This window comes from Pelophylax lessonae (assembly GCF_965119305.1).
Source record: "Pelophylax lessonae genome assembly, chromosome: 3".
In the NCBI taxonomy this organism is placed as follows: Eukaryota; Metazoa; Chordata; class Amphibia; order Anura; family Ranidae; genus Pelophylax; species Pelophylax lessonae.
The window spans coordinates 607937845-607961623 of NC_138770.1; the positions used below are offsets into that span (position 1 = coordinate 607937845).

At 44.5% G+C, this 23779-nt stretch overlaps 1 protein-coding gene across 4 annotated transcripts in view; it reads left to right on the forward strand.

The window, feature by feature from the left end:
• The first annotated feature begins 393 nt into the window (after nt 1-393).
• TP53BP2 (tumor protein p53 binding protein 2) overlaps nt 394-23779 on the forward strand; it is a 116920-nt gene continuing 93534 nt past the window's right edge. For 3 of the 4 annotated variants that reach the window (XM_082249265.1, XM_082249267.1, XM_082249268.1), the window contains exons 1-2: nt 394-535; nt 7176-7314. In XM_082249265.1, the coding sequence (XP_082105391.1) occupies nt 7288-7314 (27 nt within the window). In that variant the 5' untranslated portion in view covers nt 394-535; nt 7176-7287. The remainder of the gene's footprint in view (nt 536-7175; nt 7315-23779) is intronic. The other variant, XM_082249266.1, reaches the window with a different exon arrangement.

The following is a 23779-nucleotide window of genomic DNA, read 5'->3' on the forward strand; positions in this document are numbered from 1 at the left end:
AGGAACATTACAGGTTGGATCGGAAACCTGAAGCCTCTACAGCTCTGCGGGGTGATTGACACCTGTTGTTGCCATGGAAACTTGTGTTGTTTTCAAAGAATGGGCGGCGGCCATTTTACTTTTTCCTAAACTCTTCCCGTAGGGCGATGTTAGGTCCGCACACAGCACTTGTCGTGCCTGTCACACACAGGTGACACCCAAACGGGACAACTACGGAGCAAAACGGCAAAAGCTACAGCAGGGTCACGTGATTTAAAGGTGATTCGAGTGACGTGGACGAGTCACGTGACTCGAGTCTCTAGGAGAGATACTAACGAAAATAGGCGGGGTTGTGACGGCGGCTTCGGAGAGGGAGGAGTGGCCGAAGGGGGCGGGTCAGTATCTCCCCTTTACTCCGTACAGGCACCGCCCACCTCCGCCAGACAAAGCCGGAGGTCCCGGGAGACGGAGCTGCACCGGGAGACGCAGGACACCGCGGAGGGTGGGTGACCGTCCATAGATACTGGAACCCCTCCCCCACTCTTCTCATAGAGAGGTGAGGGTACGAGCTGGGTGTCATCTCTGTCCTGTACAGGGTGGGGCGCTGGAGAGCAGTGCCTGGGGGGGTGTCAGCAGAGTTACCCCCGGGGGGAGGGGATAGGGACAGAGTGTGTGTGGGGGTGTCATTAGGGTCATATCAGAGGGGTGATTTATTTTCAGTGCCCCCCCCCCTTTATTTTTACTAAGAAAATGTTTTATTTCCTATGGAATTGATAACTGTCATTTTTCGTTGATCTGGAGGTCAATGATTGGGTTGGAGCAGCGTTTTACGTCAGCGACCACCCGCCAGCCCTCCCCTCTATTGCTCAGCGCCCCCCCCCTTTTTACTTGTAGCGACAACAATTCACCGGTGACTCCGCGATGACATCACTGGGCACAAATCGCTGGCGTTGGCCATTGCCGCATTTCATCTCTGCGACAAAGTTGCCCATCTGACATGACCCTGACAGCTGTGTGGGGGTAATAATCGGGGTGTGTTGGGGTGATACTAAGCGGGATCAAGGTGTCCTGACTAAAGCCTATTACATACTATCAGTTTTTTTTTTGGGGTAAAAGAAAAAAAGTCAGCTCAGGAGGAGCTGCTGTACTAACAATCTGATGTTAGTACAGCGATCTCCCCTGCGGAGCTATTATGTTATGACAGAAGCCCCTTCCCCCCCCCCCCAGCCAAGGGCACTACGGTCAGAGCTCTGCCATTGGCTGAGAGCACGGATCTGGAGCCGGTCAGCTGTTGGTTTTCCAGCATGCTGGTCCAACAGAAACTGGAAGAACAGCCGGCTTCTGTTGAATGACTGCCATAAACAGGGGCCAAATGTCAGTCGTCTTTTATTGAACCGGCTGCTGTCACCGGACATTCTGCCCCTGTGTACTAGGTCTAAAATTGGCCGTACATGGTGCAGTTATTTCATTCCTCCAGGGGGCTGAACATAAAAACTGAAGCGATTTTTGCCCCATCTACACATTCCAGGTGGATGGAGGAACCCTCCCCCGCTGCATCATTGTATTCTGACAGTTGGACTCCTCCACTATCGGAATACACAAATCAATTGACCGCAAAGGCTAATCCAAGCAAATATTTCCAACAAGCCAATTCATGAGACGCTAAACAATAAATGAACTCCTCATGAACGGGAAGAGCCATACATGGATCAAAATTAAAACCGTGTATGGCCAGATTACAGGTGAGGGAAGCGTTCTAGTTACTGGTTGACCGTAGAATGTCAGGGGGGGTTGTCTGGTCTGATAGGTGTGGAGAAGGGTGAATAGAAGAGAGCGGTACCAGGTCTGATAGGTGGGGGTGGATACAAGGGGGGGGGTGTTAGGTCTGATAGGTATGTGGGGGAGGTTTGGCCTGACAGGTGTGTAGTATAATAGAAGAGACGGATGTCAGGTCTGATAGGTGTGTGAGGGGGGTAATAGAAGAGACAGATGTGTTCGATCTGATAGGTGGGGGGGGGGTAATAGAAGAGACAGATGTCAGGTCTGATAGGTGGGGGTGTAATAGAAGAGAGAGGGGTGTCAGGTCTGATAGGTGTGTGTGTGTGTGGGGGGGGTAATAGAAGAGACAGATGTCAGATCTGATAGGTGGGGGGGGGTCAATAGAAGAGAGAGAGGGGTGTCAGGTCTGATAGGTGTGTGTGTGTGGGGGGGGGGGGGGGTAATAGAAGAGAGAGATATCAGATCTGATAGGTTGGGGGGGGGGGGTCAATAGAAGAGAGAGGGGTGTCAGGTCTGATAGGTGTGTGTGGGGGGGGGGGTCAATAGAAGAGAGAGGGGTGTCAGGTCTGATAGGTGTGTGTGGGGGGGGGGTCAATAGAAGAGAGAGGGGTGTCAGGTCTGATAGGTGTGTGTGTGTGGGGGGGGGGGGTAATAGAAGAGAGAGGGATGTCAGGTCTGATAGGTGTGTGTGTGTGTGTGTGTGTGGGGGGGGGGGGGGGGTAATAGAAGAGACAGATGTCAGATCTGATAGGTTGGGGGGGGGTCAATAGAAGAGAGAGGGGTGTCAGGTCTGATAGGTGTGTGTGTGTGGGGGGGGGGGTAATAGAAGAAAGAGGGATGTCAGGTCTGATAGGTGTGTGTGTGTGTGTGTGTGTGTGTGTGTGGGGGGGGGGGTAATAGAAGAGACAGATGTCAGAATGTCAGATCTGATAGTTGGGGGGGGGGGTAATAGAAGAGAGAGGGGTGTCAGGTCTGATAGGTGTGTGTGTGTGGGGGTAATAGAAGAGACAGATGTCAGGTCTGATAGGTGGGGGGGGGGTAATAGAAGAGAGAGGGGTGTCAGGTCTGATAGGTGTGTGTGTGTGGGGGGGTAATAGAAGAGACAGATGTCAGGTCTGATAGGTGGGGGGGTAATAGAAGAGAGAGGGTGTCAGGTCTGATAGGTGTGTGTGTGGGGGGGTAATAGAAGAGACAGATGTCAGGTCTGATAGGTGGGGGGGGTAATAGAAGAGACAGATGTCAGGTCTGATAGGTGGGGGGGGGGTAATAGAAGAGAGAGGGGTGGTCAGGTCTGATAGGTGGGGGGGGGGGGTAATAGAAGAAAGAGGGATGTCAGGTCTGATAGGTGTGTGAGGGGGGTAATAGAAGAGACAGATGTGTTCGATCTGATAGGTGGGGGGGGGGGGTAATAGAAGAGACAGATGTTCAGGTCTGATAGGTGGGGGTGTAATAGAAGAGAGAGGGGTGTCAGGTCTGATAGGTGTGTGTGTGTGTGGGGGGGGTAATAGAAGAGACAGATGTCAGATCTGATAGGTGGGGGGGGGTCAATAGAAGAGAGAGAGGGGTGTCAGGTCTGATAGGTTGTGTGTGTGTGGGGGGGGGGGGGGTAATAGAAGAGAGAGATATCAGATCTGATAGGTTGGGGGGGGGGGGTCAATAGAAGAGAGAGGGGTGTCAGGTCTGATAGGGTGTGTGGGGGGGGGGGTCAATAGAAGAGAGAGGGGTGTCAGGTCTGATAGGTGTGTGTGGGGGGGGGGTCAATAGAAGAGAGAGGGGTGTCAGGTCTGATAGGTGTGTGTGTGTGGGGGGGGGGGTAATAGAAGAGAGAGGGATGTCAGGTCTGATAGGTGTGTGTGTGTGTGTGTGTGTGGGGGGGGGGGGTAATAGAAGAGACAGATGTCAGATCTGATAGGTTGGGGGGGGGGTCAATAGAAGAGAGAGGGGTGTCAGGTCTGATAGGTGTGTGTGTGTGGGGGGGGGGGTAATAGAAGAAAGAGGGATGTCAGGTCTGATAGGTGTGTGTGTGTGTGTGTGTGTGTGTGTGTGGGGGGGGGGTAATAGAAGAGACAGATGTCAGAATGTCAGATCTGATAGTTGGGGGGGGGGGTAATAGAAGAGAGAGGGGTGTCAGGTCTGATAGGTGTGTGTGTGTGGGGGTAATAGAAGAGACAGATGTCAGGTCTGATAGGTGGGGGGGGGGTAATAGAAGGAGAGAGGGGTGTCAGGTCTGATAGGTGTGTGTGTGTGGGGGGGTAATAGAAGAGACAGATGTCAGGTCTGATAGGTGGGGGGGTAATAGAAGAGAGAGGGGTGTCAGGTCTGATAGGTGTGTGTGTGGGGGGGTAATAGAAGAGACAGATGTCAGGTCTGATAGGTGGGGGGGGGGTAATAGAAGAGACAGATGTCAGGTCTGATAGGTGGGGGGGGGTAATAGAAGAGAGAGGGGTGGTCAGGTCTGATAGGTGGGGGGGGGGGGGGTAATAGAAGAGAGAGGGGTGTCAGGTCTGATAGGTGTGTGTGTGGGGGGTAATAGAAGAGACAGATGTCAGATCTGATAGGTGGGGGGGGGTTAATGGAAGAGAGAGGGGTGGTCAGGTCTGATAGTTGTGGGGGTTAATAGAAGAGAGAGGGGTGGTCAGGTCTGATAGTTGTGGGGGTTAATAGAAGAGAGAGGGGTGTCAGGTCTGATAGGTGTGTGTGTGTGTGTGGGGGGGTAATAGAAGAGACAGATGTCAGATCTGATAGGTGGGGGGGGGTTAATAGAAGAGAGAGGGGTGGTCAGGTCTGATAGGTGTGTGTGGAGCTCACAGTTGAGTTGGAGATAATTACTAAGTGGAATAGCGAGAAGAGTGTCAGGTGGGGAAGTGTGACCAGGTGACAGAGGGGTGTCAGAACTTTTAGATGTGTGGGGGAGGGGTGATACCAGGATAACCTACTAATTTCCATTTCTATCAAAACAATGAAACAACTGAAACTGCAGTGGGATGCCCTAAGCTGTATGGTGTTTGACAATTGCTGTGTGTATGGCCAGCATTGAGGATGTGTGTGTGTGTGTGTACGGGGGGGGGGCATAGTGAAAGTAGAGAGATGTTGTGACTTGGAAGTCAGGACTTTGTGATGGGTGGGAGTTGTTGCAAGAAGGACAGGGAATTAGGACTAATGCCTCATACAGACGATCAGATAATCGTATGAAAAAAATCGCTTTCAAATTGATCGTGCGATAATCTGATCGTTGGTACACATCTTTCGGCAGCTAATCACGACATTTCGTCCAACAAAATCCGAAGGGACAAACAGGAAAACTTTTGTCGTACGATAGCCTAGCGAATGACAATAGTTTAATCTGTACAGTATGCGTCCGCTAAAAATCAATAGACAAAGACCACGCATGATCAGAAACATGAAAATAACCCGTAGTGTTCTGCATTATCCGATACATAGCTATGGAACCAGGAAGCTTTTCCAGAATCGTACGAAAAAAATCATATGTTTAGTACGCATTGTTGAATTCGATATTAGTATCATGCAACAAAATGCGAACGATAAGTCATCCGATTATCTGATGGTGTGTAGGAGGCATTAAGCATTTCTTTTTCTGGAGGGGGACCAGATAACAGGAGTAGGTAGGTGTTGGAACATGCAGGAGGGTGGGCACACTTACAAGGAGAAGGGGATATTGGCATTTATAGAGGTGTATGAGAAGTTCATACCAGGAACAGATGGGTGTGAAGGTGGGTGGTAATGTGGGATTTGCAGGTGGGGGGTGGTACTCATCAGAAGTGACATCATGGATGGTAGTGTCAGGAGGAGGCTGGTGTGAAGGATGTAGGAGATGGTTACCAGAATATGAGGTGGGTCTTCTGATACCGATCTCAGGGAGGAGACAGGTGGATGGATATACAGTAAGCCTGCATTGGTCAGGAGCCAAGGCAGCCGTTGTGATTTCATTTCATCCAGCATCTCATTTCTTCAGCCTTTTAGACATTGTTGTGGATAGGAATTTGTGTAAACTGGCTTCTAGAAAATGCTGGCTGGAATTCTGCAATGAATCGTCCACCTCTAGGTTGCGGTTTTTCTGGATGCAGATTGCAGCGGGAAGGGGGGCTGCCAGGGTACGGTGTACAGATAATAGGAGGGCTGCCAGGGTACGGTGTACAGATAATAGGAGGGCTGCCCAGGGTACGGTGTACAGATAATAGGAGGGCTGCCCAGGGTACGGTGTACAGATAATAGGAGGGCTGCCCAGGGTACGGTGTACAGATAATAGGAGGGCTGCCCAGGGTACGGTGTACAGATAATAGGAGGGCCGCCCAGGGTACGGTGTACAGATAATAGGAGGGCTGCCCAGGGTACGGTGTACAGATAATAGGAGGGCTGCCCAGGGTACGGTGTACAGATAATAGGAGGGCTGCCCAGGGTACGGTGTACAGATAATAGGAGGGCTGCCCAGGGTACGGTGTACAGATAATAGGAGGGCTGCCCAGGGTACGGTGTACAGATAATAGGAGGGCTGCCCAGGGTACGGTGTACATATCATAGGAGGGCTGCCCAGGGTACGGTGTACATATCATAGGAGGGCTGCCCAGGGTACGGTGTACATATCATAGGAGGGCTGCCCAGGGTAAGGTGTACATATCATAGGAGGGCTGCCCAGGGTACGGTGTACAGATAATAGGAGGGCTGCCCAGGGTACGGTGTACAGATAATAGGAGGGCTGCCCAGGTTACGGTGTACAGATAATAGGAGGGCTGCCAGGGTACGGTGTACAGATAATAGGAGGGCTGCCCAGGGTACGGTGTACAGATAATAGGAGGGCTGCCCAGGGTACGGTGTACAGATAATAGGAGGGCTGCCCAGGGTACGGTGTACAGATAATAGGGGGGCTGCCCAGGGTACGGTGTACAGATAATAGGAGGGCTGCCCAGGTTACGGTGTACAGATAATAGGAGGGCTGCCCAGGTTACGGTGTACAGATAATAGGAGGGCTGCCCAGGGTACGGTGTACAGATAATAGGAGGGCTGCCCAGGTTACGGTGTACAGATAATAGGAGGGCTGCCCAGGGTACGGTGTACAGATAATAGGAGGGCTGTGTAAGAAAAGACAGGTTTTCTGAATCAGATTTTGAGGCTGATTAATCACTATGGGGGTAGAGGCAAGAGGTGATGCATTTCTGTGTGCAGAATTTCAGGGTTCAGCTAGGAAAAGCCAGGCTGCACTAGGATTGGTTTATTAGAATCCTATCAGAGAAGGTTATGCAATGTTGTGTTCTGTCCATGCGTTCTTCAGAAGACTGCAGTCAGTTAGTGTTGTAATCAGAAGGTATGGAGACAATGAACACATTGTACAGGCTTCTAGAAAGAGAGGAACTTTCCAGGCAGATTCTAAGTACCGGGCATTCTTGTTAATCTATTCGCAGGTCCCTGCCCCCATCCGAAATCCTTTGATTGTGTTTAGACTGAGCAGTGGGATCCGGATCCTTAGCACGCCATCACTTTCCCTGCTGGGCTCTTCCTCCTTCCTCAGCGTAAATGCGGTACGGACCCAAAATGATGCCGGTAAGTAAAAGTTCCTTGTGTACTTTATTCAGGTGCCTCTATGATTTGTGTGTTATACTTTGACTTTTATTGCTTTATTGCATTGCTATTGTCGCTCATTGGTGACTTCGGAAACAGGTTTGTTTTCTGTTATGATATGAATGTTTGAATAATAACTTCCAAAACCTGCAAAAGTTCTGTAATTTCAGCCAAAGAAACTGGAAAAGAGAATTTTCTACTATTCTGTTTTTCGTTTTTGCCTTGAAGGAGGGGTGTGTTGGGAATGATGGGATCTTGTTGTTGCCCCTATTCTATTCTTTTGCTTGGTTGCTACACAGAAAGTAAATATCGTGGGATCTGGTTACTAGCTTTGTGATGTAAATGGAGGCGGCTTTTGTTTTTCAAGTACCTGCACCATGCAGAACGTCTGGCTTGGACATCTGTGTAGCCTTGATCCCTATCTGATTGCTTAAATATTAATTGCTACTGACACGCTTCTTTTTTACCAGTTAATTAAACTGTATTGCACATATTAACATGTCAAACCTGTTTAACTTGGTCATATTATAAGGGGGAACAATATATAAGCAGAACTTGTCTTCAGTATAAACTCCTGGAAATGGCTTCAAATGTTCTGGGTTATAAATAGTTAAATCTCAGGAGGTGTATGCCGCCTCCTGGATCACTGCCGGTTTACTTTTTTTTTTTTTTTTAATCCAGATTTTATTTAGAATTTTTTTGTGACCAGTACAACAAAGAAAAAAAAAAAGTCAATTTAACCACTTCTGTACCGGAAGATTTTCCCCTTAATGACCAGGCCATTTTTTGCGACTTGGCGCTGCGTTACCTTAATCTACAATTGCGCCGTTGCGAGACGCTGTACCCAAATAAAAATTATGTCTTTTTCCCCACAAATAGAGCTTTCTTTTGGTGGTATTTGATCACCTGTGTGATTTTTTTTTTTTTTTTTTTGCGTTATAAACAAAAAAGAGCAACAATTCTGGAAAAAACAATATTTTTCACAATCTGCTATATACGAGACCCCAAAAATAAATAAATAAATAAAAATCTAATTTTTTCATCCTTTTTAGGCCAATTTTGTATTCTGCTATATATTTTTGGTAGAAAAAATCCCAATAAGCATATCTTGATGGGGTTGCGCAAAAGTTGTCATGTCTACAAACTAGGGGAAAGATTTGTCATTTTTATTTTATTTTTTACTGATGGCGGCGATCTGCGATTTTTCTTTTTTTTTTTAGCGGGATTGTGGCGGACAGATCGGACCTTTTTAACCAACATTTTTTTCACTTTTGGGGGGACCAGTATACAGTGCTGTAAATATGCACTGTTACTGTAATAATGACACTGGCAGGGAAGGGGTTAACCCAGTGGTGGATAAAAGTGTTAAGTGTGAGCCTAGGGGAGTGTTTTCTAACTGTATGGGGAAGGGACTTGCGAAATGAACACAAAGACCTGTGATCCTATATAGGAGGATCACAGGCGCTCTGTGATCATTTCAGAGAAAACAACGGTCTGCTGTGTTTACAACAGCTGACCGTCCTTCTCTCTCAGTGGGGAGCAATCACAGCCTCCAGTCCTGTGGATCCCGCGAACTGACGTACCCATACGTCGATTCGGGCAGCCCAGCCAGCCTGCTGTAGTACAGTATATCTGTGGCGGGTGGTCGGCAAGTGGTTAACAAATAAATATTTATGTTAACAGTAATTTTAGTTCATTATGGGCTCTTTCACACAGGCGATCCGATCAGATCCGCCTGTACGTTTTTTAGGCGGATCTGATTGGATCCTCCATGCAGCTCTATGGGGCAGCGGATGTCAGCGGAGACACCTCCGCTGACATCCGTATCCGATCCTGTCCGTGAAATCCGGACGGATGGAAACCCTATTTTTTTCCATCCGTTCAGGTATCAGATCGGATGACAGCGGACAGGCAGTCCGCTCTCATCCGATTCCCCCATAGAGAGCAGCGGGGGCTGTGACACCTCCCTCTCCGCACTGCAAGCGGAGACGGAGCTGTCATCCGCCGGCTCAGTGGGGATCGGCGGATCAATTCCCTCCTGAGCAACGGATTCGTGTGTGTGTGTATATGTGTGTATATATATATATATATATATATATATATATATATATATATATATATATATATATATATATATATATATACACTTTTTTTTTTTTTTTTTTTTTTTTTACAGTATATTTATTATAGCTTGCTATGTACAATTGGGGCCTCATTTACATGGTTCCCCAGTGTTGGTGTTTAGCTGGGACTCCTCTGCCTGTGTGAATAAGAAGCTGACGGCGTCTGATGTTGTAGGTAAACGCCCACAGTGGTTACCTGCCATTAGGAACAGATGATCACTGCTGAAATCAGATGCACTCCGGGTCAGACTTCTGTCCTTAACTGCAGGTGACCGCTGCATGCACGGATGTTCCCTCAGAGCGCATGGTGGCTGTTCCCTCAGAGCGCATGGTGGCTGTTCCCTCAGAGCGCATGGTGGCTGTTCCCTCAGAGCGCATGGTGGCTGTTCCCTCAGAGCGCATGGTGGCTGTTCCCTCAGAGCATGCACCGATGACGTCATCCGCTGCATGCAATGTACCGTAATAATCTCCTAAATGTTTCAAGTTTAGGAGATATTTACAGTACCTATAGGTCAGCCTTATTATAGTGGTTTTACAACCACTTTAATTTTACTGCGTGGTGATAGTAAAGCTTTTGCTAAACGGGGGAGGACTTCCAGCTCTCCTATAAAGTAGCCATTCTGATGCTCTTGCCCATTCAGTGCTGGCCAGCATAAACTGAACGCAACACAAGTGGTGTGAATTCAGTGTAAAGCTGCCCATACGTGGATCAAATGTTTCCCTATTCCTGCTGAATCAGCCCAAATGCCTGCTGTAGGTGGCCCTGTCCACGCTACAAACTTGGACTGCATAATTAAAGGAGCCAGAAGGAAATTGTTGGCTGAACTGTAACTGTTCAGATGAAGTCACTGTTCTGGTATTCAAGCAGCCGCGGGTGCTGAGGATTTATAAATACAAAAGCCGGGAGCAGAGATTCCTTCTTCCACATTGTTTGGTGTGGATGGAGGAACATACAGATTTTTCTCTTGTTCAGTCTGTGGGATTGAACAGGAGAAATCTGTGTGTGTATGGCCACATTGGCCAGCCTGGGCCTTGTGCTGGGGAGGGGTGGAGATTCACACTCACTATCCTCCGAGCTCATACAAGTGTTTCTGGTTTTTCTTTTTTTTTTTTTTTTTTTTACCTCCCACTTTGCTCTTTGGATACAAAGTTAGTGCAACGTTTTATAAGCAAAAAACTGTAAAAAAGAATTCAGAACGATAAAAAAACAGATGAAGATGCTCAAATGTTCTTCATATATTCCTGTTGTTGTTTTTCAAGCACTGCTGATTTGTTACATCTGGATATTTTTGTCCTTTTTCAATGATTTTATAAAGCTTCGCACTCTTCAGTGGTGTAAATCTTCGCTGTAAATCTGTCACTGTGGGAGAGGCCGAGGTTATCTGCAGGTTATCCTTCTGGCATTTTTCTGTTGATTCTGCTGGGTCCAGCGATTGTCTGATGAAGTGCTTTAGCTATTTATTTATTTGTAGTCGCTGTGTCAGGCTCCGTTCACACTAATGCATCTTTTGATGCTTTTTGCAGTGATGCATTTTAATTTATTTTTATTTAATTATTTCAGTTACATATATAGCGCTGTCAATTTACGCAGCGCTTTACATATACATTGTACATTCACATCAGTCCCTGCCCTCAAGGAGCTTACAATCTAAGGTGTTTAATTTTTTTTAACATGGTTTCCTATTGAACACGTTTGCATCAATGCATTTTTGTGTCTCTGCGTTTTTGGAAAAAGTCAGAGACTTTTTTTTTTCACGCAAAATGCAGTGTTTTGCATGTAAAAGACTTTAATGGACCCGCATCCAAAGCGCAAGTATTGCATTTTTATGAACCATAGAAAATTCCCCTTGGGTTGGGACTTTTTAGGTACTAATGCAGGGGTCTTCAAACTATGGCCCTCCAGTTGTTCAGGAACTACAATTCCCATCATGCCTAATTATGTCTGTGAATGTCAGAGTTTTACAAGGCCTCATGAGATGTGTAGTTCCACAACAGCTGGAGGGCCGTAGTTTGAGGATCCCTGCACTAATGGAATTTACCACAGTATTATATAAAAGGTTTAATTGTATTTTATCACAAAGAATAAAAGCATTTACAAATACAAAAAATACATGGAATGCACAATGGTACTTCACCAATGTGTATAATGTGCATGGATAAACGGCTAAATCATGGGACGCGTTTTAAAGCCTATACAGCGTCTTCTTCAGGGGTGTAATATGTGTCAATCCTATAAATTACACTGGTGACAGATTCCACATTCCCATGTATAATACTAAAAACAATGTCTGGGGATCTCCGCCAACCATGCTTAGACATACATATCTGTATAACTTTTACAGGTATGAGGTGTTGATGGTGGGACTATTTTTTATCCAGTCTCAACAGTCATTGACCACTGAGGCCGAAACAGACAGGCCCTGTAGTGGCACACAGTATGGGGATGCTGTTTACCCCGAGGTGTTGGAGGTGCTACCTTCAACTGGACTGCCCAGTGTTCAAAATGTCTGAAGTAGGAGCATGTATCCTGAAGCAAGGGGGAAGTTGGCGGAGAGATCCTGAGACATTGTTTTTAGTAATATATATGGAAGTCTGAAATCTGTCACCAGTGTAATTTATATGATTGAGGCCTATTACACCCCTGACGAAGAAGCTGTATAGACTTTGAAACGCGTCGGGTGATTTAGACATCTATCCATGTACATTATATACATTGATGCAAGTATGATTGCGCATTCCATGTAGTTTTTGTATTTTGTAAATGCCTTTATTCTTTGTGATACAATAAAATTAAACCTTTTTATATAATACTGTGGTATATTCCATTAGTGCCTTACCCCAGGGTAATTTTTTTTATGGTTCATAAATGCAGGAATGTGGCACATATAAGGAGAACAATCACCGTGATTCTAGTAAAAGTATTGCGTTTTTACCGTGATTTTGTTGCGATTTGCGTTTTTAAGTCTGCCCAACAACAACTTTTCTCCAAAAGCATAAACTCCAATCGCGGCAAAATCACAGTAAAAAAATGTGGAAAGCACAGCAAAAAGCACTACAGAAATGCTCAAAAGCAACATGTGGGTGTGATCGAGCCTTACTGGTGAATCTGTAAAATCCTGGAACTGCATGCATAAATGATTATTTCTAGTGAATAGCAGCAAAAGAAAACTTCTGGTTACTCATTCAGTTTACTCACCCCAAAGTGACATTTCATCAGTAAGAGGGCTGAGTCACCCTGTGTTTCTTTCTTTTGTTTCTTGGGGACTGCAGAAACAATTGAGTCTTGCCCCTGATACTTTTTTTTACTGCGCTATGGCTGGCCAAAGATGGAGCAATTTTCTTTCCTGCAACCACGAGTTGCAAGAAAGAACATCGCTTGATTCTAACAATCAACACAGTCAGTGTTAATGTGGGAATCTCTCCTGTGTTGCCATTGTGTTCCCCCGGGGTAGGGGGTGGGGGAAGCCATCCCCGCCGGGAGAACACAGTGAATCTTGCGAGCGGAGCTGCTAGCAATAATTGCATAGAAAATATGACAGGCTGGTTTTACCCAAGTTGATTGATGAACTTTGGTACATTCTGCCTGCCCATACATGATTTGAATCTCCACTGATCCCTGCTAAACCGGCGAAGATTTAAATCTTCTGTGGCTGGCTTAAAATTTAAATTTTTAGAAAAAGCTTTTGGGGTGTGCCCCTTCATCATTGTCCAAGCAATACTAATTTATTTAATCATTTCAGGCGAGATTGGGGACAGCAGGAAGTTCCGGCTACATTTGTATATTCCAAAAAAAAAAAAAAGGTGTTGCTGAATTCATAATGTTTTAAACTGTATCTAGAAGAAAAACCTTTTTTTTTATTGTTGTTGGAATATGGTTTTCATCCTTATTTAGGAGACATATATATATTTTTTTGGTTTTCCTGGTGATCACTATTGGGCATCATGTATGCATTGCAGAGTCTTTGTACATAGGATCTTACTGGCAACACAATTGTGCTGGGAAAACATTTCTGTACTATGTATGCATGTAATATTTGTACTACATTAACCTGCATACACTATGCTGTTGGCCACCTCTGATACACTTTAAAGGCATAGTCCACCTTTTATACCAGGGGTCTCCAAACTTTCTAAGCAAAGGGACAGTTTAGGATCTGTCAGGCTTTAGGAGTGCCAGTCTGTGGCCAGCGGGAGTAGAAAATGGCCCCATCATTGGTTCTAATGGAAGAACTAGTGCCCCATTATTGATATCAATGAGAAGAATAGTGGCCGATTTTTGGTGTCAGTAGGGGGAATTCTGCCCCATCATTGGTTTCAGTTGGTGGAATAGTGCCCCAAGGGCCAGATAATATCAAGCAAAGGGCCACAGTTTGGAGACCACTGTTTTTATGTTACACCCATATTTAGGGTCTAACATTAAACCTACACTGCTCAAAAAAAATTAAGGGCCAGTTCACACTTGTGCGATGCGGGAAGGCTGCGAATATGCAGCCTGTTCCCGCATCGCATCCGCACAAGAGGCAGTTCACACTGCCATATGCGATACGCAGGGGGTGTCAATTAAATGTTAACGACACCCCCAGTTTGATCGCATATCGCAGTGCGATCTGACAGTTCGCACAGGATCGGATAGCACAAGTGTGAACCACTGTGCGATCCGATCCCGATGCGGCTGAAAAAATGCCTCTTGTGCGTCTTTGGTGCGGGTGCAGTGCGAATTTCAGCCATACAAAGTGTATGGCTTAATTCGCATCCGCACAGGAGATCGCATGTAATGAAGGAGCAGTGCGCTCCGAATTACATGCGATCTCTGCAGCCGCACATATGTGAACCGGCACTTAAGGATCACTTTGAAAACGCATATCTCAATGGGTGACAATATCATGCTGGTATGGACTGGGTAATGTGTTAGGAATGAAAGGATACCACATCATTTGATGGAAATTAAAATGATCAACCTACAGAGGGCTGAATTCAAAGACACCCTGAAAATCAAATTGAAAAAATCATGCACCAGGTTAGTCCATTTTGCTGAAATGTCATTGCAGCAATTCAAAATGGTACTCGGTAGTGTGTATGGCCCCCACGTGTTTGTATACATGCCTGACAACATCAGGGAATGCTTTTAATGAGACGACCAATGGTGTACTGGGGTATTTCCAGGAACTGGCTGCGTACTCACGCCACATGAGGCCGGGCATTGTCATGCATCAGGAGGAACCCAGGACCCACTGCACCAGCTTAGGGTTTGACAATAGGTCCAGGGATTTCACCCTGATGCCTCCCGATACCTAATGGCAGTCAGCTTGCCATTGTCTAGCCTGTAGAGGTCTGTGCGGTCCTCAAAGGATATGCCTCCCCAGACTATCACTGACCCACCAGCAAACCGGTCATGCTGAAAGATGTTTCAGGCAGCAGAACGTTCTCAATGGCTTCTCCAGACCCTTTCACATCTGTCACATGTGTTCAGGGTGAACCTGCTCTCATCTGTGAAAAGCACAGGGTGCCAGTGGCGGACCTGCCAATGCTGGTGTTCAGTGGTAAATGCCAGTTGAGCTCCACAGTCCCGGGCAGTGAGCACAGGGCCCACTAGAGTACGTCGGACCCTTAGGCCACCCTCATGAAGTCTGTTTCTGATTGTTTGGTCAGAGACATTCACACCAGTGGCCTGCTGGAGGTCATTTTGTAGGGCTCTGGCAGTGCTCATCCTGTACCTCCTTGCACAAAGGAGCAGATACCGGTTCTTCTGATGGGTTAGGGACCTTCTACGGCCTCGTCCATCTCTCCTAGAGTAACCGCCTGTCTCCTGGAATCTCCTCCATGCTCTTGAGACTTTGGTGGGATAGCAAACCTTTTGGTGAAGGCATGTATTGATGTGCTATCCTGGAGGAGTTGGACTACCTGTGCAACCTCTATAGGGTCCAGGTATCGCCTCATGCTACCTGTAGTGACACTGACCCTAGCCAAATGCAAACTAGTGAAAAACAGTCAGGAAAGATTAGTAGCTAAAGAAATGTCAGTGACTTCACCTGTAAAAATCATTCCTGTTTTGAAGGTCATGCCCATCTAGTGCACCTGTTATTTCATTAGCTCCAAAGCAGCCGAAACTGATTAAACCCCCTCTGCTACTTAACTGACCAGGTAATTAATTGACTTGATACTAAACTCTGATTAGGCAGTGTTCCTTTAATTTTTTTTGAGCAGTGTAGTATTTTACTACTTTTCTGCCGTCAAGGTCTGTTGCTGGGTCTGTTCTGGTTCAATAGAAAAAAAATAGTCTGGTGAAATAGTTACCGGTCAGTGGGAGTTCTGTCTGGGTCTCACTTGTTGCTGACTCAGATTCTGCTGGTTCACCAAAGCTTTATACTAATGTGGAGGCAATGATTGGAACGCAGTGCCTTTGTCTAGCACAGAGCCATGGTGAACAGAGGGAAGCAGAACACAGCCAGCGACACCCAGACCGATCTTGCACTGGTTGGTAATTCAGCAGTGTAAGGTTTTGAAAGGAATTGCACAATTGAAGTCTACTACTACTTTTTTTTTTTTTTCCAAATGTTTATTGTTCCCTAACATTTGTAGACCATTACAAGCTTAAAGGAGTCCAATAGGTGTTCTATTCAGAATATAAGGCTGTACAATCAGAAGCATTTACTATAAAAATGTAAAGAGTGGGGCTGATTTACTAAAGCTAGAGAGGGCAAAACTAATGCAGCTGTGCATAGAAACCAATTGACTTACACATATTTTTTTTTTTTTTTTTGCCAAACCTTCGCCCCCCCGTTCACATTGGAGTGACTTGTCATGCAATTTTGACAGGTCAAATCACATGACCGGTCGCATCCTATTGTCAGCAATGGCACTGTTCAAATGGGTGTGACGCCAACTTTGCTGTGCCGCATCGGTTTAAAAAAAGTAGTACATGTACTACTTTTGGTGATTTTGATTGTGACTTGAATAGACATCTGTGCATGGATCCACGCAGATGTCTTCAGAGCCACACCTGAAGTCGCACTTGCATGCGGCTTTACAATTGTGCGATTTCGGATGAAGTTGCATGATTTCAAAGCCTCGGTCAGTGTAAATGGGGGCTGAATTGAACAAGCTGAAGTTAGATGCTGATTGGTTTCTGAGCACAGCTGTACCAGATTTTGCACTCCCCAGTTTTAGTAAATCAACCCTATTCTGTTCTTCTATACATAAAGCTGTTTGCTGGTTTAGTCCCGGTTCACATATGTGCGACAGACATTGCATGTGCAAGCGCACTGCTCTACAAATCACATGCGACGTCTGTGCGATGCAAATTCAGCCATACAGATTTTGAGGCTGAATTAGCATCGCATTTGAACTAAAGTCACACAGAATTGGATCACATGGATGTTCACACCTATGCGATCCGATTCATGTCCCAACTGACAGTTCGCACTGCGTAAATGTTTTTAGTATCTTTTTAAAGGGAAAGTTCACCTTTTCCAAAAACTGTCTTTGCAGAGAAGGGGTGTCTGTAGATGAAAATGGTGCAGCTTTGACCAGAATGGAATTGAACGGTGCTATAGGTGTAGGCCATTTACGTACCTCATGAAACCTTACCTGAAAACTCCCAGGACATTGCTAAATGAGGCCTAGATATTACTGTTAACCCCCACTATCACAGGAGTGATCTACCCCTTTAAATTCCCCCCCCCCCCCACTCTTCCAAGTGCATCCCTCCCTGTGATGTGCTGACGGCGGGGTTACATAACCCATGGGTACTTGCGGTCTACTTACAAGTGTACGGTGTTCCATTGATTTTCTTGTACTTACAAGTACTTCTGTTGTAAGAATCAATGATGGCTGCGCTGTTACTCCATAGCAGGTGGGCGGAATACACACTATAAGAAAATCGGGTGAACGACCAATCCCCCCCCCTAATTTCACAGCAAGTCAGATCCAAGAAAAGAAGTAATGTACGAAAATTCTCGTGCAACAAAGGGGCTTTTTTTTTTTGTTTCAGTTCATGCGCAGTCTTTTTGTTTTCTGATTTTTCGCACACGTGGTACAAATTAAACGAAAATTGTTCGTTCTGTTCCTGTACAGGAAAAATTTCGGAGTTTGTCTTTTTGGGACTTTTTGTTCTAAAGGTCTGAATCGGCTATAAATTTTTTTTTTTTTTTTTTTTTGTGCACACGCTATCAGAAAATCGTACGATTGTTACTCGGACTAAATATTTGGCCGTATATTTTATTTTTTTTTTTCTTAGTGTATATGAGCATTTAAGCTGCCCTTAGATGGATTGAAATGCAGCCGGTTCAGCAGGGACCAGCCGATTTTCGGTCCATATATGGGCCCTGTGGTTATACAGAAGTCAATCTACCAATCAATCTACTACAACCATCCTGCTGGAAAATGTGTGTGTGTGTGTGTGTGTGTGTGTGTGTGTGTGTGTGTGTTTTTTTTAGAACAAAGCCCAGCCAGCTACAATTCCCAGACACAACAAGCTTATTGGCCACTCCATTATAATAATTTGTATTTCTATGGTGCTTTTCTCCCTGGGAACTCCAAGCACCTTGGGGCAGGTGGTGAGGTGGGCACCCACAGTAGGATATCTTACTGGGTCCAGTCTTTTATTTAGGGAGGAGCCAGAAAACCCACCAGTATGTCTTTGGAGTGTGGGAGGAAACTGGAAGAAACCCACACAAGCACACGGGGAACATGACGTGCCAACCACTGAGCCACTGTGCTGTCTACTGCAGTGTGTTTTGTTGAAGGGAATGGAAGATGGCATGGCTTAAAGTGATATTGGAGACGAAGTAAAGCGCTTTTTCTTTTCTGACCTGCAGAAGTAAAGGCATAATGTGCTAGTATGCATTGCACACTAGCACATTGTGAAACTTCCCTGCAAGCGAAGCCATCGTTGTCACCGCTGGAGGCCATAAGCCCTCGTCACGAAGCCGCGTGATGTCACTTCCACGCATGCCAGTCACGGCACAGGGCTCTGAAGGAATGGCACGGATGGGCGTTCCTTCAGAGTGCATGCGCCAGTGATGTCACTGGCTGCATTCACAGTAAATATCTCCTAAACAGTGCATATTTTTATAAGATATTTACACTAACTATAGGTAAGCCTTATTATAGGCTTACCTATAGGTAAAATGTAACCGCTTCCCCCAAATGGACGTACCCATACATCCTTAGCTTTCAGTCGATATATCGGGATGATGCCTGCACCTACAGACATCATTCCAGTATCATTCTTTGCAGCCAGCGATTCACCTAAATGCAGAAGTGATCGGAGTGGCTAATTACCCAATTTAATCACTTCTGCAGGTGGTGAAAGGGGTCCCACCCCCCTCCCGCCGCTGCCTCTCCCGGGCTCTCTGGTCCCATCGCGGAGGCTCAAGAGCGATGTGGCAATGGCTGCCCTGTACAGAGAGAGAAAGGAACTGACGCCGTTCCCCTCTCTCTGTAACCCTAGTAACTGGGAGCTTCCCTGTCCCACTGTGCTTACGCGCAATTGCGAATGCATAGTCACTCCTGCACATATATGTAAACAGTGATCGCACCACGCATGTGAGGTATTGTCGTATGTAAACAGTGATCGCACCACGCATGTGAGGTATTGTCGCGAACATCAGAGCCAGAGCAATCATTCTAGCACCAGACCTCCTGTGCAACTGTAAACTGGTAACCTGTAAAGGCCTTTAAAGCGTCACCTATGCGGAATTTTAAGCACCAAAGTTTGCCTCCATTCCATGGGCAGGTGCAATTTTAAAGCGTCAAATGTTGGGTAACTATCTATTCAGTGTAACATCTTTAACATTATACAAAAAAAGGGCTAACTTTACAGTTTTGATGTTGGTGTGTTTTTTTTTTTTTTTTTTATTCATGAAAGTGTTGATTTCCCTCAATCAAAAATTGCATTTGAAAAACGGTTGTGCAAATACTGTGACAAAAATTGCAACACAAACCATTTTATTCTATAGGGTCTCTGCAAATAAAATAAATATATATATATATATTTATTTCTAGAAAATGCTGTTCTTTACTTGTTTTATATTTATATCTGTTACTGCATGTCAAACCAAATTCTTTGGCCTTCTAAACAGGTGAGCCATGCAGGTGATTTCTTTGTAGAAGTTGTCCTTGGCCTGTACTGTATACTTTTCCATAGACTAGGATTGAGTCACCTGCTGGCCCCAGGCATCCGGCATTTCCGTCCAATTCTTGCTCCTCCTTATAAGAGAACACCATGCAATGTACTCTACATTAACAATGTGAGCCATGGGTCATTATTTGTAAGCACTGCCAGTTGCTCTAACCCTTGCTTGAACTTTGGTTAACGATTTGAGAAAACTGCTAGAGAATGATTTAGATTTGGCAGCTACAACTTGTGTACTTTGATCGGGTTTATGTGATTGTTCCTCCAAGCGGTTTCTAGTAAAGGCCCGTACACACTATAGGAAAATCCAAAGAAATATCGTAAAATTTTCCTACAGTGTGTACACAACTTTCTGTAGCCGATTCCGACTTTTCGTACGAAAATTCCCAAAGGGACAGACTTCCAAAATTTTCTCATATGGAAACAGCATGAACGATATTTGTTTTTAATGTGTACCATTTTTGTACAAGAAAAATTAGAAAATAAAGACTGCGCATGATCAGAAACGATAAGCAACAAAAAAAAGCCTTTGTGGTACGAGAATTTTCATACCAGTATTCGTTCATCGGTTTCGATTTGCTGTGAAAACAAGAAGGAAAATCGGACGATCGTTCGCTCGATTTTCTTCTAGTGTGTACCCCACCTAAAGCTGTCCAGGCCTTTTTTTTTAAATCCTATTGATGACCAAAGGATACATTTTTACCTTCTGCAAGATTTAGAGCCCATTCAGAATAGCGCAACACGACTTTGGGGGGGCGACCTGTGAAGTCGCGTGCACCGCGACTTCAGCGCGACTTGCAGAGACTTCACATAATGGAAGTCTATGTAAGTCGCCTCCAGGTCGCCCCAAAGTAGTACAGGACCCTTTTTCTAAGTCGGAGCGACTTGTGTCGCTCCTATTAGAACGGGTCCTGTGCTAATCAATGGACCGCGACCGAGCGCGACTTGTTAGGCTGACAAGTTGCCTGACAAGTTGTGCTAATGTGAATGGGCTCTTAGGCTTCAATGTTATCCAGAATAAAAAATTCTAGGAAATGTTGTCTTTTAAAAAAAAAATTGTACAGAGCTTTCAAGAATGAGGCCTTACTATCAGCAGATGGATTGGGGACTGTGAAAGAGGGAGAGGTTTAGAGAAGACAGAATACAATACAGAGAGTTAACCCCTTGGCTACCACAGGGAGCATTAAAAGCATGCTTTACTGCATACTGTATACAGACTGATTTTACTGTTGTGGGTTTAGTAACACTTTAAATGCAGTTGGATAGATCAAAGTTCACGCTTGTGGCAATAAATGACTTGACCGTTATTTCCTGGCCCTCTCTGAAGACTTGTCATATGTGGATTTTATCAGTAGCTTATTCAGCAGAGGTGGAATGTCTAGTTCACATGGGCTTCAGCTTGTAAATGCTGACAGGAGCAGCCATGTGTTCACTGATCTCCCAGATTTCTTGTAGCTTTTGAAGCGTTCTTACCTGCAGCCTGGATGGATATTGAGTAATGGATATGGACTACATGGCTGGAGATGGCAGAAGGTAGCATAGGCTTCATAACACTGGGTACCTTTTAACTTTTGGCCTGGTTCACACTGGTGCGACCTGCGCTCTGACTTTGATTTAAGTCGTACCCCATTAAGTGCAATGGAACCGTTCTAACAGAAGCGACTTAAGTCGCTCTGACTTAGAAAAAGGTTCCTTCGCTACTATGGGTCCGACTTCCGCATGACTTGCTTTGACTTCTGTTAACCACTTGCCGACCGCCGCAAGTACATATACTGCGGCGGTCAGCCCCTCACAAGCAAAGTGACATACCGGTACGTCACTAGCCTGTGAGACTCTGGGGAGCGAGCGCACGCCGCCGGAGGCGCGCTCCCGCGCGGTGGACCCAATGTCCGCCGCTCACTCACGATCGTCCGTTACACCGGGAGAAAGGCAGGCGGCTAGTGTAAACAAGCCGCCTGTCATTCTCCCCCTGTGTAGAAACACTGATCATACGGTTCTACTATGTAGGACCGTTGATCATTGTTCCTACACTTCAAACACTTCAAGCCACAGCCAATCACAGTTAGAATCACGCCCCTAGGGACACACAGAGCCCCTCCCTCTCAAATAAAGTTAACCCCTTCACTACCAGTGTATTTTTACAGTAACAGTCCATATGTATAGCACTAATTACTGCAGTAATGTCACTGGTAACCCCAAAAGTGTAAAAAATTTCAATCAAGGGTCCGATCTGTCAGCCCCAATGTCACAGTACCGCAAAAAAAAATCGCAGATCGCCGCCATTACGCGTTAAAAAAACAAACAAACAACAAAAATGACAGAAATCTTTCCCTTTGTTAGTATACGCGATAACTTTTGCGCAAACCAATCAAAATACGCTTTTTGCGTTTTTTTTTTTTTTACCAAACATATGTAGCATAAAACAAATTGGCCGAAAATGTTAAAACATTTTGATTTTTACATTTTTTTTTTTTTTTTTATTTTTTTTTGGGGAATTTCATATAAAAAAAATGTATATCTTATACTGAAACTCAGCTAGGTAATACATTTGGTAACCAATGGCAATAGAAGTGTAAATTTTCACATATTTAATCAGGAAATTCCTTTTTGATTTTCTCATCTTTACTGGATGATTTTTTTTTTTTTTTTTTTCTCTTTTTCAATTGAAACAATTGTAGAGATTTTAGATGTGTTTTACCACTCATTAACCCTAAGTGAGTTGTATTTGCACTTTCAGATCTTTGAATAAAATCTCCTTTGCTTAAATGGTCTAACAAAGCTTACTGAATGCAAACAAGAAAACATTTAAAACCCTAAAGGGTAATTTCCACGAAGCTTTTGATCCTGCAGAACACACATTGTATTCAGTGGAGCGTGCGATCATTGTTGTAAGATGCATTACTATCTGTGTTTGCACAATGAAGAGAACAATTGTTCAGAGATAACTACCCAAAACTTTGCTTTTCCCATGTGTCTGTTGGCTGTGAGCGAAGTGCCAGTTATGGGGTGAAGGAAATGCTCTTGTGCTGAGGATGGATGGAATATTCATTTTAGATAGTAATGGACTGGGATTTCTGTTTAGTTCTCAGATGAGAAAACCTGTCACTGGAACTTCAAGGGTAACTCCACTTGTTGAGAAAAAAAACATTCCCCTCTGGGTGATCTCTGCACATTGCAAGGATTTTAACAAACCTTATTGCAGATTCCTACCTTTTTGTTATTACCAAAGAAATCCCTGTTTGTGCCTCTGTGCCTCTGTACTCAGTGACTCTAATGGGAGTGGTTTCATAATTATTAATCAGCTGCTGCAGAGTAAGGGCTCCAATGAGGAAAGCTGAAGGGTTCTCGCATCCCTTTAGACATTATTTCCTATTGGGAGTATCTTACCAAAATTACATTTTTGTTGCAGGGGATGCCAAAAAATTATCTGACTTGTATCTTAGGCAGACTTCTGGGAAAATTAGGGAGCCAATCGCACAAGCGGGAAATTATGTTTCTGGGGCATGTTCAGCACACATTCTATGTACAGAACATCTCCAGGAAGCCATATTGCATTGCACTTTACAGTGGCTGCAGATTGAAAAGGAAAGGTCGTTTTTAATAGCATTCAATTACAATATGACTTGTGTTGCAATTTGTGTGTGTGTATGTGTGTGTGTGTATGTGTACATATATATATATATATATATATATATATATATATATGTATGTATGTATGTATGTGTGTGTGTATGTATATGTGTGTGTGTGTGTGTGTATATATATATATATATATATATATATATATATATATATATATATATATATATACATATACATATACATATACATATACATTTTTTTTTTTTTTTTTTTTACAATTTTTTTTTTTTTTTTTTCTCCCATGAAAGTGGAGTTACCCTTTCACTCTTCCAAATAAACCTTGATCATTTTTAATCCTCCTTCTTCTGAAGGATAAAAAATAGATCAGAAAGTATATCAGTATATCATATTTACTTGTGTTTTTGAACTTCTTTCTTTCTTTCTTTCTTTCTTTCTTTCTTTCTTTCTTTCTTTCTTTCTTTCTTTCTTTCTTTCTTTCTTTCTTTCTTTCTTTCTTTCTTTCTTTCTTTCTTTCTTTCTTTCTTTCTTTCTTTCTTTCTTTCTTTCTTTCTTTCTTTCTTTCTTTCTTTCTTTCTTTCTTTCTTTT